The sequence below is a fragment of the Balaenoptera acutorostrata genome, chromosome 11 (assembly GCF_949987535.1).
Source record: "Balaenoptera acutorostrata chromosome 11, mBalAcu1.1, whole genome shotgun sequence".
Taxonomy (NCBI): domain Eukaryota; kingdom Metazoa; phylum Chordata; class Mammalia; order Artiodactyla; family Balaenopteridae; genus Balaenoptera; species Balaenoptera acutorostrata.
The window spans coordinates 16,289,531-16,305,768 of record NC_080074.1 but is presented as its reverse complement, the minus strand read 5'-3'; the positions used below and the strand labels follow the sequence as shown (position 1 = coordinate 16,305,768).

The window sequence follows — 16,238 nt, the reverse complement described above, 5'->3', positions numbered from 1 at the left end:
TATAATCTCTTCAAATATTTTCTTGGGTCCTTTCTCTCTCTCTTTTCCTTCTGGGACCCCTATACTGCGAATGTTGTTGCGTTTAATGTTGTCCCAGCGGTCTCTTAAGCTGTCTTCATTTCTTTTCATTTTTTTTTTCTTTATTCAGTTCTGCAGCAGTGAATTCCACCATTCTGTCTTCCAGGTCACTTATCCGTTTTTCTTCCTCAGTTTTTCTGCTATTGATTCCTTCTAGTGTATTTTTCATTTCAGTTATTGTATTGTTCATCTCTGTTTGTTTGTTGTTTAATTTTTCTAGGTCTTTGTTAAACATTTTTTGCATCTTCTTGATCTTTGCCTCCATTGTTTTTCCAAGGTCCTGGATCATCTTCACTCTCATTATTCTGAATTCTTTTTCTGGAAGGTTGCCTATCTCCACTTCATTTAGTTGTTTTTCTGGGGTTTTATCTTGTTCCTTCATCTGGTACATAGCCCTCTGCCTTTTCATCTTGTTTTTCTGTGAATGTGGTTTTTGTTCCACAGGCTGCAAGATTGTAGTTCTTCTTGCTTCTGCTGTCTGCCCTCTGGTGGATGAGACTATCACATTGATTTTTGTTTTTTTAAAAAGGTAATTCTTTTTTTTTTTTTTAAACTTTGGGTTTATTTATTTATTTATGGCTGTGTTGGGTCTTCGATTCTGTGCAAGGGCTTTCTCTAGTTGCGGCAAGTGGGGGCCACTCTTCATCGTGGTGCACGGGCCTCTCATTATCGTGGCCTCTCTTGTTGCGGAGCACAGGCTCCAGATGCACAGGCTCAGTAATTGTGGCTCACGGGCCTAGTTGCTCTGCGGCATGTGGGATTTTCCCAGACCAGGGCTTGAACCCATGTTCCCTGCACTGGCAGGCAGATTCTCAACCACTGCGCCACCAGGGAAGCCCTATCTCATTGATTTTTAAGAGCTCTTTATTTTTTAGGACTATTAACCACTTATCTGTAATAAGAGTTGCAAATATTTTCTCATTTTGTTCTTTTGTTTTTGCCATACAGAAAATATATTTGTGTAGTTGAATTTATCAGTCTTTGTTTTTATGGCTTCTGGATTTTGTATCATTGTTTTAGAAGTCTTTCCCACTCCAATTACAAATAATTTTCCCATGGCTTATCCTACAAACTTTATGCTTTGGTTTTGTACTTTTGAACTTTTATCCAATTTGGAATTAATCCTTGTGTAAGATGTAAAGTATGGCTTCATTTTTTCCTGAACAGCTCTCCTTATGCCGATACATATGTTAATTATTCCATTTTTTTCTTCACAGATTTGAGGTGCCTCCTATTTAGTGTAGTAAATGTTATATGTATTAGTGCTTTTTCTAGACTTGCTAGCCTATACCATAGATATTTCTATATATTCATGTTCCAGGGTCACGCTGTCTTTAAGTTTTGCGCTTTTAAACATATTTTAATATTTGATAGGCTAGCTCCTCATACTTACTTCTGTGTGTAGAATTTTCCTGTTATTGTCTCTTATTTTTCCATATGAACTACCTTAGCATCAGTTTGTCTATTTAAGTATTTATATACATATAAAAATTTATATATAAATATATGTATGTTCATTGGGATTACATTACACTTATAGATTAATTTAGGGAGAATTATATCTTTATGGTATTGAGAATTCCTAGAAAAGAACACTGTTTGCCTTGTCTGATCTTAAATTTTGTGGCCTTCAGGAATGTTGTAAATATTTTTTCATATAAATCATATATATTTTTAAAATTAAATTCTTTCTTACTTTTTTTTTGTTGCTATTGTAAATGCAGTCTTTTCCTCCATATCTCTTGACTGGTGGTTGTTTATATATATGAAAGCTATTGGTTTCTGTGTGTTATATTTGGACCTGACTGTTTTAAATTTAACTATCTTAATGTTGTATTCCTTTTGGGGGCTTCTCTTAAATTTTCCAGGTTTAGAATTATATTATCTAAAAATGTCTTTTTAATTTATTTCTCTTATCTAATTATGTTGGCTTATTCCTCAAGAACATGTTAAAAGCTCTTGACTTTAATGAGAATGCATCTAGTGTTTCTTGGTTAAACATGATGCTGGCTTTGGGTTAAGAATGAGATATTCTATCATGCTAAGGAATATCTGTATTTTCTTAATTCATTAAACTTTTGATGAAGAATGGTTGTTGCATATTATCCAATGCTTTCCATCATCTGTAGAAGTGATCATATTACCCATATCCTAATATTGAACCATTCTTGAATTCCTCGAATACACCCCACTTACTCATAGTATATTATTTTCTTTAATGTGTTGCAGGATTTTATTTTCTATTTTATTTAGGATTTCTGCATCAAGAGTCGGAAGTGAGATTGGTTTGCACTTTTCTTTTTTGTTGAATATTTGTCAGTTGTTGGTATCAACGTTATTTTTGCTTCATAAAAGGAATCTGGAAGGTTCCCTCTGCCCCTACTTTTTTTCCTAAGGTCTGAAACAGTTTAAGTAGCATTGAAATTATTTGCTCTTGAAGATTACACAGAATTAATTTCTCTTTGAAGGTATCTGGGCCTAGTGTTTTGCGGGAGTAAATCTTTGAAATTTTTCTTCTTTTTTTCCTATAGTAATTGGTCAGTTTAGGTTTTCTATCTTCTCTGAGGTAAGTTTTGGTAAATTATATTTTCCTAGAAAATTATCAGTTTCTTCCAGATCTTTAAATTTACTTGCTTAGGGTTGAACAAAGGGAGTTTGTAGATTCATTGAGTTTCCTTTGTGTCTGTGATTATTTCTGTTTTACTGCATTTTTGTTTGTGTAGTCGTGCTTTCTGCCATTTCTTTGTGAATAGGTTACCTAATTTATTTAATTTTTTTCAAGGAAAAAGCTCTTGGATGTATTTATTGGTATTATTATTATTTCTTTTTTTCTAACATATTAATTTCTACCTTTATTTTATTTATTTATTTATTTTTAAATAAATTTATTTATTTTGTTTATTTATTTTTGGCTGCATGGAATCTTTGTTGCTGTGTGCAGGCTTTCTCTAGTTGCAGTGAGCGTGGGCTGCTATTCATTGCAGTGTGCAGGCTTCTCATTGTGGTGGCTTCTCTTGTTGCAGAGCATGGGCTCCAGGCATCGGGACTCAGTAGTTGTGGCATGCAGGCTCAGTAGTTGTGGCTCATGGGCTCTAGAGTGCAGACTCAGTAGTTGTGGGCACGGGCTTAGTTGCTCCGTGGCATGTAGGATCTTCCCAGACCAGGGATCAAACCCGTATCCCCTGCATTGGCAGGCGGATTCCTAACCACTGCACCACCAGGGAAGTCTGGCAGGTGGATTCTTAACCACAGCGTCCCCAGGGAAGTCCCTATGTACTTTCTTTTACTTTTGGTTAGTAACATAATTATTTCAGGCTTGGCTTTTTTCCTTTGAGCACTATTTTAGCTTTATCTCATAGGTTTTTATATGTAATATTTTAATACTGTTATTTTCTAGATATTTTGTGACATTGACTTGGAGTTCCTTCTTGTCCTAAGAATTTAAATAGCGCGTTTAAAAATATCCAGTTGTTTGGAGCTATTATTTTCTGCTTATGTTATTCATTTTAACTTTACTGCTTTGTGAATAGACTGTTTTCTGAACTATTTCTTCTTTTGAGACTATGCTTAGATTTTGTTGTCTAATATATGGTCAGTTTTGTTACACTTGAAGAAGCACTCTGTATCTTCGTACAGACTTTGACATATATGTATTTGGACCAAATTTATTGTTATTTAGTTCTTATGTTGTCTTAGTGTTTGTCCATTTAGACTGTTATGGACTGAGAAAGGTTAGTAAGTTAAAGACTGATTTCTAATGTGTGCCAACCTATTTCACCTTGTATTTCCTATTATTTTGTTTTTGAATGTTAGTGCTTTGATATTTCTAACTGCTTCATCTTCAGTGTGAGTTGTAATGCCTTCCTTATGAATTATAATATCTTCATTGTAAATTGCACTCTTAGCATTATAAAGTCTCATTTAATTTTTTTTGGCCCAGAATTTAATTTGTCTGATATTGAAATCATGACCTCTGTTTTCTTTTTGTTTTCATCAGAGGGAATACATTTGCCCACCCTTTTATTTTTAACCTTTATAACTCATTTGTATACAGAACCATTAGAATTTGTTTTATTATCCAATCTGATATTTTTCTCTTACAAGGTAAGTCCAGCCCATATACATTTATTGATACAACGGATACTTTTGTTCTTAGTTCTATCAGTTTATTTTCTATTATTATTTATATTTTATAGCTTTTAATTTAATTTTTTAAATTCAAGTTTATTGAAGTATACCTTGTATTCATTAACATTCATCATTTTTAGTGTATACAACAAAATATAAAATAGTTTCATCACTTCAAAAACTTCCCCTATTTTGTCAATGCCTCTCCCCACTGGCAGCCCCTGGCAATCACTCATTTGTTTTCTGTGCTTATACTTTAACCTTTTCCAAAATCTTATATAAATGGAATCACATGGTAAGTAGCCGTTTGAGTTTGACTTACTTCACTTAGCATAATCCATGTTGTTGTGTGTAACAGTAATTTGTTCTTTTTTTAAATTGAAGTATAGTTGATTTACAATGTTGTGTTAATTTCTGCTGTACTGCAGAGTGACTCAGTTATACACATATATACATTCTTTTTTTATATTCTTTTCCATTATGGTTTATCCCAGGATACTGAGTATAGTTCCCTGTGCTATACAGTAGGACCTTGTTGTTTATCCATTCTATATGTAATAGTTTGCATCTACTAAGTCCAAACTCCAGTCCATCCCTCTCCTACTCCCCCTCTCCCTTGGCAACCTCTATGTCTGTGAATCTGTTTCTGTTTTGTAGGTAGGTTCATTTGTGCCATATTTTGGATTCCACATATACGTGATATCATATGGCATTTGTCTTTGTCTGGCTTAATTCACTTAGTATGATAATCTCTAGTTGCATCCGTCTTGCTGCAAATGGCATTATTTCATTCTTTTTTATGGCTGAGTAGTATTCCATTGTGTATATGTACCACATCTTCTTTATTCATTCATCTGTCAGTGGACATGTAGGTTGTTTCCATGTCTTGGCTATTGTAAATAGTGCTGCTATGAACATAGGGGTGCGTATATCTTTGTGAATTATAGTTTTGTATGAATATATGCCCAGGAGTGGGATTGCTGGATCATACGGTAATTCTATTTTTAGTTTTCTGAGGAACCTCCCTACTGTTTTCCGTAGTGGCTGCACCAATTTACATTCTCACCAACAGTGTAGGAGGGTTCCCTTTGCTCCACACCTTCTCCAGCATTTGTTATCTGTAGGCTTTTTAATGATGGCCATTCTGACTGGTGTGAGGTAGTACCTCACTGTAGTTTTGATTTGCATTTCTCTAATAATTAGCGATGTTGAGCATCTTTTCATGTGCCTATTTGGCCATCTGTATGTCTTCTTTGGAGAAATGTCTATTTAGGTCTTCTGCCCATTTTTTGATTGGGTTGTTTGTTTTTTTGTTGTTGTTGAGCTGTTTGTATATTTTGGAAATCAAGCCCTTGTTGTTTGCATCGTTGGCAAATATTTTCTCCCATTCTGTAGGTTGTCTTTTCATTTTCTTTATGGTTTCCTTTGCAGTGCGAAAGCTTTTAAGTTTAATTGGGTCCCATTTATTTATTTTTGCTTTTGTTTCCCTTACTCTAGGAGACGGATCAAAAAAAAATTTTTGCCATTTATGTCACAGAATGTTCTGCCTATGTTTTCCTCTATTAGTTTTATAGTATCTATCTTATATTTAGGTCTTTAATCCATTTTGAGTTTATTTTTGTATATGGTGTTAGAGAATGTTCTAATTTCATTACATGTAGCTATCCAGTTTTCCAAGCACCACTTATTGAAGAGACCATCTTTTCTCCAATGTATATTCTTGCCTCCTTTGTTGTAGATTAATTGATCATAAGGGCATAGGTTTATTTCTGGGCTTTGTATCCTGTTCTGTTGAACTATGTGTCTGGTTTTGTGCCAGTACCATACTGTTTTGATTACTGTAGCTTTGTAGTATAGTCTTAAATCTGGAAGGTTACACCTCCAGCTTTTTTCTTTTTTCTTTTTTTTTATACTTTGGCAATTCTGGATCTTTTTCAGTTCCATATAAATTTTAGGATTATTTTTTCTAGTTCTGTGAAAAATGTCATGGGAATTTTGATAGGAATTGCATTGAATCTGTAGATTACCTTGGCTAGTATGGTCATGTTAACATTATTGATTCTTCCAGTCAAAGAACACAGTAAATCTTTCCATCTGTTTGTGTCATCTTCAGTTTCTTTCATCAGCATCTTATAGTTTTTGGAGTACAGGTTTTTTGCCTCCTTAGGTAGGTTTATTCCTAGGTATTTTATTCTTTTTGTTGTGATGGTAAATGGGGTTGTTTTCTTTATTTCTATTCATACTATTTTGTTGTTAGTGTATAGGAATGCAAGAGACTTCTGTGCATTAATTTTGTATCCTGCAACTTTACCAAATTCATTGATGACCTTTAGGAGTTTTCTGGTGGTGTCTTTAGGATTTTCTATGTATAGTATCATGTCATCTGCAAAATGACAGTTTTACTCTTCCTTTTCAGTTTGGATTCCTTTTATTTCTTTTCCTTGTCTGATTGCTGTGGCTAGGACTTCCAAAACTGTGTTGAATAGAAGCAGCAAGAGTGGGCATCCTTGTCTTGTTCCTGATCTTAGAGGAAATGCTTTCAGCTTTTCACCATTGAGTATGATGTTAGCTATGGGTTTGTCATATATGACCTTTATTATGTTGAGGTATGTTCCCTCTATGCCCACTTTCCGGAGAGTTTTTTATCATAAATGGATGTTGCAGAATTCTGTATGTATTCTGGATACAAGTTCTTTTCCAGAGTTGTGTTTTGAAACTATTTTCTCTCAATCTTTGCTTGGCTTTTCATGTTTTACACAATTATCACTTGAGGAGCAGAATTTTCAACTTTTGGTGAAGTCCAATTTATCAATATTTTATATTGTGGATTTTGCTTTTGGTGTTATATCTAATAATCATATGCCAAGAAAGGTCACAGTGTTTTCCTAGATTATGTCCTAGATGTTTTAGGTTTTACAATTTTTACATTTTATAATTTTTTAGACTTTACATTGGTTCATTTTGAGTTTTCCATATGGTGTAAGGTGTAGGGATAAAGGTTCATTTCTGCTTTTTGCAGATGGAAGTCCAAATATCCTAGCACCATTTGTTAAAAAGACTTAACCTTTATTTATTGAATTACATTGAAGTTTTGTGGGAACTTACTTGGCTGTGTGTGTGTGTGTGTGTGTGTGTGTGTGTGTGTATTTCTGGACTCTCAATTCTGTTCCATTTCTTTATATGTCCTCCTTTCACCAATATCACACTGTTCTGATGACTGTGGCTTTGTAATAAGTCTTAAAGTCAGTTAGTACGGGTGCTCCAACTTTGTTCTTCTTTTTCAAAACTGTTCCTTTGCTTCTGCATATTAAGTTCGTAGAATCTGCAAAAAGTTCTGTGAAATTTTGTTTAGGATTATATTGAATCTATAGATAAATTTTGAAAGAATGGATATCCTAACTATATTGTGTCTTCCAATCCATGAATGTGGTATATCTCTCCATCTATTTAGGTCCTCTTTAATATTCTTCATTGGTGTTTCGTAGTTTTGGAGTTTTTAGCAAATAGATCTTGTACATATTTTGCTAGGTTTATATCTAATTATTTTGTGGGTTTTGGTGCTATTGTAAATGCTACTATTTTTTAAGTTCAGTTTCCAATTGTTCATTGATAGTTGAATAAAAATGATTGATTTTTGTTTGTTGATCTTGTATGAGATCCTATTAAACTCACTGATTAGTTCTAATAGCTTTTTTGTAGATTCTTTGGGATTTTCTATGAGTATAATCATGTTATCTAGGAATAAAGGCACTTTTATGTCTTGATTTGCAATCTGTATACTCTTTTCTCCCCCTGTCTTATTGCACCTCTCAAATGATGTCCCCGTTTAAGTAGGGGTGGCATTTTTTGCATTTTCCCTCATCTTAAGGAAAAGCATTCAGTATTCATTATAAAAATGATGCTAGGGCTTCCCTGGTGGCGCAGTGGTTGAGAATCTGCCTGCTAATGCAGGAGACACGGGTTCGAGCCCTGGTCTGGGAAGATCCCACATGCCACGGAGCAGCTGGGCCCGTGAGCCACAGCTGCTGAGCCTGCGCGTCTGGAGCCTGTGCCCCGCAACGGGAGGGGCCGCGATAGTGAAAGGCCCGCGCACCGCGATGAAGAGCGGTCCCCGCACCGCGATGAAGAGTGGCCCCCACTTGCCGCAACTAGAGAAAGCCCTCACACGAACCGAAGACCCAGCAGAGCCAAAAATAAATAAATGAATAAATAAATAAATAAATAAATAAAATTAAAAAAAAAAAAATGATGCTAGCCATAGGTTTTTTTATGGATGCACTTTATCAGGTTGGAGAAATTCCTTTCCATTTCTAGTTTTTTGAGAATTTGTATCATGAAAAGATTTTGAATTTTGTTAAAAGCTTTTTTGTACCAAGATCATCATATGGTTTTTTTCTTTAGTTTGTTAATAAGGTGGGTTACATTGTTTGACTTTCAAATATTGAACCAGGCTTTCATCCCCAGGGTAAACTCACTTGGTCATGATAGTTTCATACATATGTATAATTGCTACATCTGAATTGTTAATATTTTGTTGAGGATTTACATTCATGAGAGTTATTGATCTTTAGTTTTATTTTCTTTTAATGTCTTCTGATTTAGGTATCAGGGTAATCCTGGCCTCATAAAATGAGTCCCTCTCTTCCTTTTTCTGTAAGAGTTTGTGTAGAATTTTATCTAAAATTTTAAATCCATGAGCTTAAACGTGTTCATAGTATTTCCTTATTATCCTTTGAACATCTGTAGGATCTGTAGTGATGTCCCTTTTTTCATTCCTGATGTGGGTAGTTTATATCTTCTTTTCTTTTTCTTGGTCAGTGTCCCAAGACGTTTATCAATGTTATTAATCTTCTCCAAAAACCATCTTTTAGTCTCTGATTTCTTTGGTTTCTTACTGTTTTCCTGTTTTCAATATTATCAATATATGCTTTTATCCTTTGTTCTTGCTTTGAGTTTAATATACTCTTCTTTTTTTATTTTCTTTAAGTGGAAGCTTAGGTCACTGATTATAAATCTTTCTACTTTACTAATAAAGCATTTAATGCTATAAATTTTCCTCTAATCACTGCTTAGCTGTATCCCACAAATTTTGATGTTATGTTTTCATTTTAATTCAATTAAAATATTTTCCCTTGTGACTTTCTTTTTGACTCATGTGTTATTTAGAAGTGAGTTGTTTAATTTCCAAATATTTCAGGATTTTCAAGATATCTTTCTGTTATTTCTAGTTTAATTTTCTTATAGTCAGGTTACATATGTTGTATTGTATCAGTTCTTTCACATTTTTTTGAGACTTGTCTGATGGCCCAGAATATGTTGGTGAATATGTTGGTGAATATTCCATGTGTACTTGAAAAGACTGTATATTCTGCTGTCATATGGTGGAATGTTCTATAAATGTCAATTAGGTCAAGTTTATTGTTAGCATTTTTTACGTTTTCTATGCCCTTGTTGATTTTCTGTCCATTTGTTCTATTGTTTACCAAGAGAGGAGTATAGATGTCTCTAACTATAATTTTGGATTTGTCTATTTCTTTTTTTACTTCTGTTTGTTTTTGCTTCATGTATTTTGAAGCTCTATTAAGTACATACACATTAGGATTGTTGTGACTTCTTGATGGATTGCCTGCTTTTCATAATGTAATGTCTTTCTTTATCATTGGTAATATTTCTTGTTCAGAAGTTTACTTTGATAGTCAGATAGCTACTCCAGCTTTTTTTTTTATTAGTGTTTGCATGGTATATCTTTTTTCCACTCTGTTACTCTATGTCTTCATATTTAAAGTAGATTTCATATACTCAACATATAATGAGGTCTTGCTTTTTTATCCAATATGACAGTTTCTAATTTTTAGTTGCTATGTCTAGACCTTTATATTTAAAGTAATTAATTTACATGGTTGGATTAAAATCTTCTATCTTGCTAGTTGTTTTCTATTAGTTCCTTCAGCTTTTGTTTCTTTTTTTCCTCCTTTTGTGCCCGGTTTATAGGAAGCACACAGGATAAATGAACAGTTAAGTGTCACTACAAGGAAGAAATCAACCAAATCAAAATGTGGGGCATTCCATGGAACAGATAACATGATGTTGCCAATAAACCAATGGCATGAAATAGAATTTTTAAAAAAGGCTTAAGAAATAGAACGAGGCAATTATATCTTTTATGCAATGTGTGGAACTTGTTTGGATCCTGATTCAGACAAACTAGATGTCGTCATTGAGAGGAATAGAGAAATTGGAGTACAGACTCAGCGTTAGATAATATTAAGGAACTACTGTTCATTCTGTTGGGTATAACAATGGCATGGTGGTTTTAAGTGTTTGTGTGTGCATGTATGTACATATATAAATACATATTTAAAACTTGTCAGTTAGAAATGCATAACATCTTGAATTTGCTTAAAACACTCCAGAAAAGAGAAGCATGTGATAAATTAAACTGGCAAAATGTTGCTAATTATTGATGCTGGGTCATGGGTATTTGAAGGTTTGAAGTTTTTCATAATAAAAATGTTAAAAACAAAACTTAACAGAAAGTAGAGTGCACACTGAAGTAGAGAACACAGAAAAGAACCAGGTATGATGGGGAAATGATGAATTCTGTTTGGACATGTTTAGTTCGATGGACCTTTTGGGGCTTTGAAATGGACGTGTCCTACATGCAGTTGGTCCAGAGTTCTGAAGTCCTCTGCTCTAGCGATGGTGACTGAATCTGTGGGCATGGAGAAACTATCCAAGGAAGGAATACAGTGTGATAAGAGAGGGCCCAGGACTAGACTTGGAAGAACTGGAAGATGTAATGGCCAGGTAGAGGGGGCTGAGCTTTGTGACTGGGGAGAAGTAGCCAGAAGATGGAGGGGTCACAAATGCCAAGGGAAGCAAACGTTTCCAAAAGGAGGAAGGGCTCACAGAGCCGAATGCTGCCAGATGTCAAGCAATGTGAGGACCAAAATGAGTCTATGGGTTTGTGTCATGGATGGAGGTTGCTGCCTGGGTGGGAGCTTTGTAGGCGGAGGGACAGGAGTGAGGTGAGGAATGAATGGGAGGTGAAGAGGAGACGGAGAGTCTAGACAACTCTGAAGAAGTATGTCTGTGAAGTGGAAGAAAGAGGGTAGTAGCTTGAATGCTGCCAGATGTCAAGCAATGTGAGGACCAAAATGAGTCTATGGGTTTGTGTCATGGATGGAGGTTGCTGCCTGGGTGGGAGCTTTGTAGGCGGAGGGACAGGAGTGAGGTGAGGAATGAATGGGAGGTGAAGAGGAGACGGAGAGTCTAGACAACTCTGAAGAAGTATGTCTGTGAAGTGGAAGAAAGAGGGTAGTAGCTTGAGGAGACAGAGTGAGGAAAGAAGAGGGTCTTTTGCTTTTAAGGTGAGACATTTTTCAGCACGTTAATATGACAAGAGGAATGATCCAGAGAGAGGGAAAGGTGAATATGCAGTAGAGGGAGCAGTCAGCAATGGAAGGTTCCTGAGAAGGCAGGAGGGGAAGAGATGGGGCTGGCTCCTTGATTCTGTCAGGAAGGCTGACTTCTTTTGGGGTGTTTTCCCTGAGAAGTAGGAGGTGATGCCACCTGCTGGTGGAGAGGGGGGAGGTGGGGGTTTGGAAGTGTGAGGAGCACGGAGAAGGTTGTAGTAAGTCATGGAAGAGGAAAGAGTGAGTGAGCAGAGGAACACAGTTAAGACTGCTCAGCTAGGGGGAGAATCTGAGGGAGACTGAATGAGAGCAGGGTAGGCGGTGTTGGTGGAAGGCAAGGATGGTGTGGATGGTGAGGGTGGGGAGAGGTCCTTATGGCCGGCATGACTAAGGAGGACCTCATGGAGGACACCGGACCTGTGGTAATGAGCAGATGATTTTGATGGTGAGAGCCTGAAAATGGTGCTCAGTGTCTCCTCGACTCCAAATTCCCATCTCATATTGCAACCGACTGCCCCCTCAACCCTTCACCCCTCTAGCTCCCCCACCCCCACCTCCTGCCCCCAAACAGTCCTTGACTTTCCAAATCTGACATGGCTTCCAGGTCTGTGTCAGGGTTGTCTGTCAGTTTAAAAATGTACTGTTGCTTCCCAGTTCCTGCCAAGAGGCAAACATTTTAGTAAGCCTGAGTCCCGGCTGGGTGGGCAGGCGTGGCGGTATGCTGCAGATGGGGTTCCTGCCCGCCTGGGGAGCTCCAACAGGACCGGGCAGCATGAGGAGGAGAGGCCAGTTGCAAACGGTGCTCTCAGGCCCACTGTCCACCGTCATCACCCCTCCCACAAGCCTCTTCAAAAACACGAAGGATGGTATCCTACTCGCAGACAGGGTTCTGGATGCTGCCAGGCATTGCAGTGGGCTCTTCCCCACAGCTGCGTATGCTGTGTCTCCCTCGTTGGCCAGCGTGGGCACCAGAGCACGTTCTGTCCACGCCCTTCTCAGACCCACCAGCTCTCCACAGGGCTTGGGCTGCCAGCCCTGTCCCTGAGGTTGCTGCTTTCAGTGGCGCCTAATGGTTGCAGTCAAAACACCATCAGAGGAAATAAGACTCTGTAGGGGCCTGTGGGGAGGACTGGGCAACACACGAGGCACTTAGCACATGTCATTTCTCTTTCTAGCTTAACTCAGGTGATCCGAAAGTTTGCCAAACAGCTGGATGAGTGGCTAAAAGTGGCTCTCCATGACCTCCCAGAAAATTTACGAAACATCAAGTTTGAATGTAAGTATGAAGTTTGGGAGCAGAGGGGAAGGGAGGGCAACATTTTAGTGCCAGATATTTTACATAGGTCGTTAATAAAATAATAGTAATAGCTAAGAATTTACTGATGCCTACAAAGCACCAACTATCATACTTAGCACTTTCCATGCGTTAACTTAGTTAATCCTCACAAAATGTTTATGATGGGTGGCACACCTCTCCTTTACAGAAAATGAAACAGGCTTAGAGAGGAAGTAAGCAGCAGAGGCAGGATTGGCCCCTAGGTCTGTTTGACGCCAAAGTTTCTGCTGTCACCACCACACTCCTTATCCCATTTAATCCTCACCCATCTCTGCAATGCAGGAAACAGTATCCCTCTTCTACAGGTGAAGCCGAGAGGCAAAGAAACTTCGCCAAAGCCACACAGCCACACAGATGGTAATTAGGGGCCAGGAGTCAAACTCACGCCTATCTGACCCTAAAATGGAGATTTCCCCGAAGCTCCTGTCCACAAAGTGGGGGTAATAGAAGACAGAAAAGAGCTTCAGGGCTTCACATATTTAATTCTCTGCCTAAGGAGAAAGCAAAATTAATATTTCTCATGGGGGATTCGGACTCTGAACCTTTTCTCTGCTGAGTATCACCACTCATTCCCCAGCATTCATTTTGCCTGAGAAAACTGGTCCTGTTTCTCTGTCTCGATGTGTCTTTACTTGTGGGAAGTCTCACGTGCTATTAAGCCAAGGTGAAATGATTTTAAGCAAAATAAAGTTTTAAGATATATGTTTCTTAAAGCCCCATTTGAATACAGCTGGCCATTCTTGCCCGAAATAAGTGCCAGCAAGGAAAATGAAGGAGATCAAATTACCCTCTCTCCACAGGCAAAGGGGGCCCTTTCAGACGTGCTTTGAGGCCGCCTGCCGTGCCCATCACCTATTGATAAAGCCTGCTTTATTTCACGGCTCTCAGTTCTTTTCTTTTCATGAGCACTAAATTCCACATCACAAAGTTAAAGAAAAAGTAATTAAGGAGAAGGATTAACGATTGATCAGCCTGGAAAATTAGAAGTTCATCTGTCCCCCGACTCCGCCTGCCCCCCCATTCCTCCACCTCATGCCCTATTTTTCCAACCAAGCTGGTTCCGAGTACAAATTAGAATAATCCCAGGGAAATTTCTGATTGTTTCTTGACCAGTTCAGAAATTAATGAGAAGAATGCTCCGTGCCCATTTTAATTACGCTGGCAAAGCAAACCTGTTGAAAGTCCGAAGCCAGGAAGTTTGTTGGACCTGCCACCTATGGGAGCCTGGAGGCGCCCGCTCTCCCCAGGGAGCCTTGGGGGTGCACTTCGAGAACGTGCAAGGAGTGGAGACACACACCTCTCCAGAGGACTCCGTAAGGATGAAGACCTTGGGCTGGCACATGGCTTGTCTGCTTCGAAATCTACACATATAAGATCACCCCACTTCAAAGCATCAGCCTATTATGTCAGCATAGGACCCAAGATCATCCATACAAATAGGTCGTGGAGACTGTTGGATGAAAACAACAGATTATGAATGCAAAGCCACATTCAGGGTGCCGCCCAGGGTTCTATCCTAGAAGCAACCCTGCTCAATCAAGGTTTCCTAGTAGATATACTACTTTTTAAAGGGCCTTCTTCAAAGCTTCCACTTGATTCCTGCAATTATTTATGGGGAGAAGTGATTGAGCTTGCAATTAGCGAAATGAAAGACAAGTAAATAATTGCTTTTACTCACGGTTGATTGACGCCACAATTTCTCACACCTGCCAGTGTGGAGTGTGGGCAACTTTGAAATATGTACCCCAAATATCGCCGTCTTAGGAAATAGTTGTCCACATGGGAGAACAAAGAAGCAGATGCAGGGTTTTGCCAGTGGGTACAGAAAATAGGGTTGGACAGTGACAAAGTTAGGCAAACAAGGAAGCTACTTTTTGAAATCGGCCTGCGGAAAATCCAAGGTCGGACCATAAAGCATAAAATATTTCATACTCACTCTTTTCTTCTTGCAGTGTCGAGAAGATTTTCCCAAATTCTGAGACGGCAAACATCACTAAATCACCTTTGCCAGGTAGCTGTCCTGTGTTATGTGTTCTAACTACTGCTAAGTCATTGCAAATGAGGGGCAAATCCTCAGTAACTCTGGAGAGGATCTGTGAGGGTGTGGTTGTTTAATAGTACACTCTCACCATTATCTTAAATTTCTACAGATAAGGAATTGAAACACTAGCCAATCACTAAATAGTTTCAACTAACATACGAAATAATTTCTGACATCATTTCCCCATTAACCTTTCATATATTCTAGGTCCACAAGTTTTGTGTTTTGCTTAAGTACATCGGGGTTTCTCAGCCACTGTTGCCTTTTTGGGCTGGGTAATTCTTTGTTGTGGGGAGTTGTTTTGTGTATTGTAGATGCTTAGTAGTATCCCTGGCCTCTACCCACTAGATGCCAGTAAGACCACCCACCCTCAAGTACCACTTTGGTTGCGACAGTCAAGAATGTCTCCAGCCATTGCCACATGTAGTCTGGAGGGTGCAAAATCACCCCAATTTTGTTTTTTCCCCAGGTTTCTGTTCTCTTTAACACAAAAGTGACATGTGCTTACTATTAAAAAAAATTTTTAATTAATGAAAGTATATACGTACAGTAAAAAGTGGAAGATCCCGCTATAGCTCTGTAGTTCTAACTGATGGCATAAAGTTTTTCATTTCTGTTAATTTTGAACCTTAAGGAAGGGAATCTAAGTCTGTTAAGGCAGGCCATTAACATTCATTAAAATATTAATGACCTTAAAGCCCAGGGGACAAACTGGTGGCTGCAGGTCAAATCTGGCCCGCAGATGTGTGGGGTTATTTTTGTTTGATTGGCATATGTTCAAAAATTTTTTTTACTTAGTCACTAACAGTTGAAACTAGGAGATGACAACTGAACACCCACATTTTCTGTAGAAAAATTGTAAGAGCTGGCAACCCCAGAGCTAATTTCCCCAGGGCAATAACCAGCTGGATGGGCCGAGCTTTTCTCCAGCAGGCAGGGTCCTCTCATCACCTCCGCTTTCTCTTACACTTGGCCCACCTCACTCATGCACTTCACCTGCCTCCCTTGTTTATGTGTTCGGGTATGTAACCTCTCCCTTATATTGTTGGTTCTGGGTTGGTGTTGGTTACTCAAGGTCAAGGTGGGAGGGGGAGGGGTCTCTAGCTAGAGTGACCTGAAGGAAGGCTCCAGGCCAGGAACCAGACAGTGTAAAACTACCCCCACCTACCCCACACACACCTCACTGTTCCACCCCTGCCCTTGGCATAAATGGCACAGAGGGAAACCTTCCACGTTTGTA

The 16,238-nt window shown here is 38.3% G+C and overlaps 1 protein-coding gene across 3 annotated transcripts in view; it reads left to right on the top strand.

Moving 5' to 3' along the window:
* Positions 1 to 16,238, top strand: part of RFX4 (regulatory factor X4) — a 167,041-nt gene that overhangs the window by 106,908 nt on the left and 43,895 nt on the right. For all 3 annotated transcript variants that reach the window (XM_007165734.2, XM_007165733.2, XM_057556340.1), the window contains exons 9-10: positions 12,797 to 12,897; positions 14,910 to 14,968. In XM_007165734.2, the coding sequence (XP_007165796.1) occupies positions 12,797 to 12,897; positions 14,910 to 14,968 (160 nt within the window). The remainder of the gene's footprint in view (positions 1 to 12,796; positions 12,898 to 14,909; positions 14,969 to 16,238) is intronic.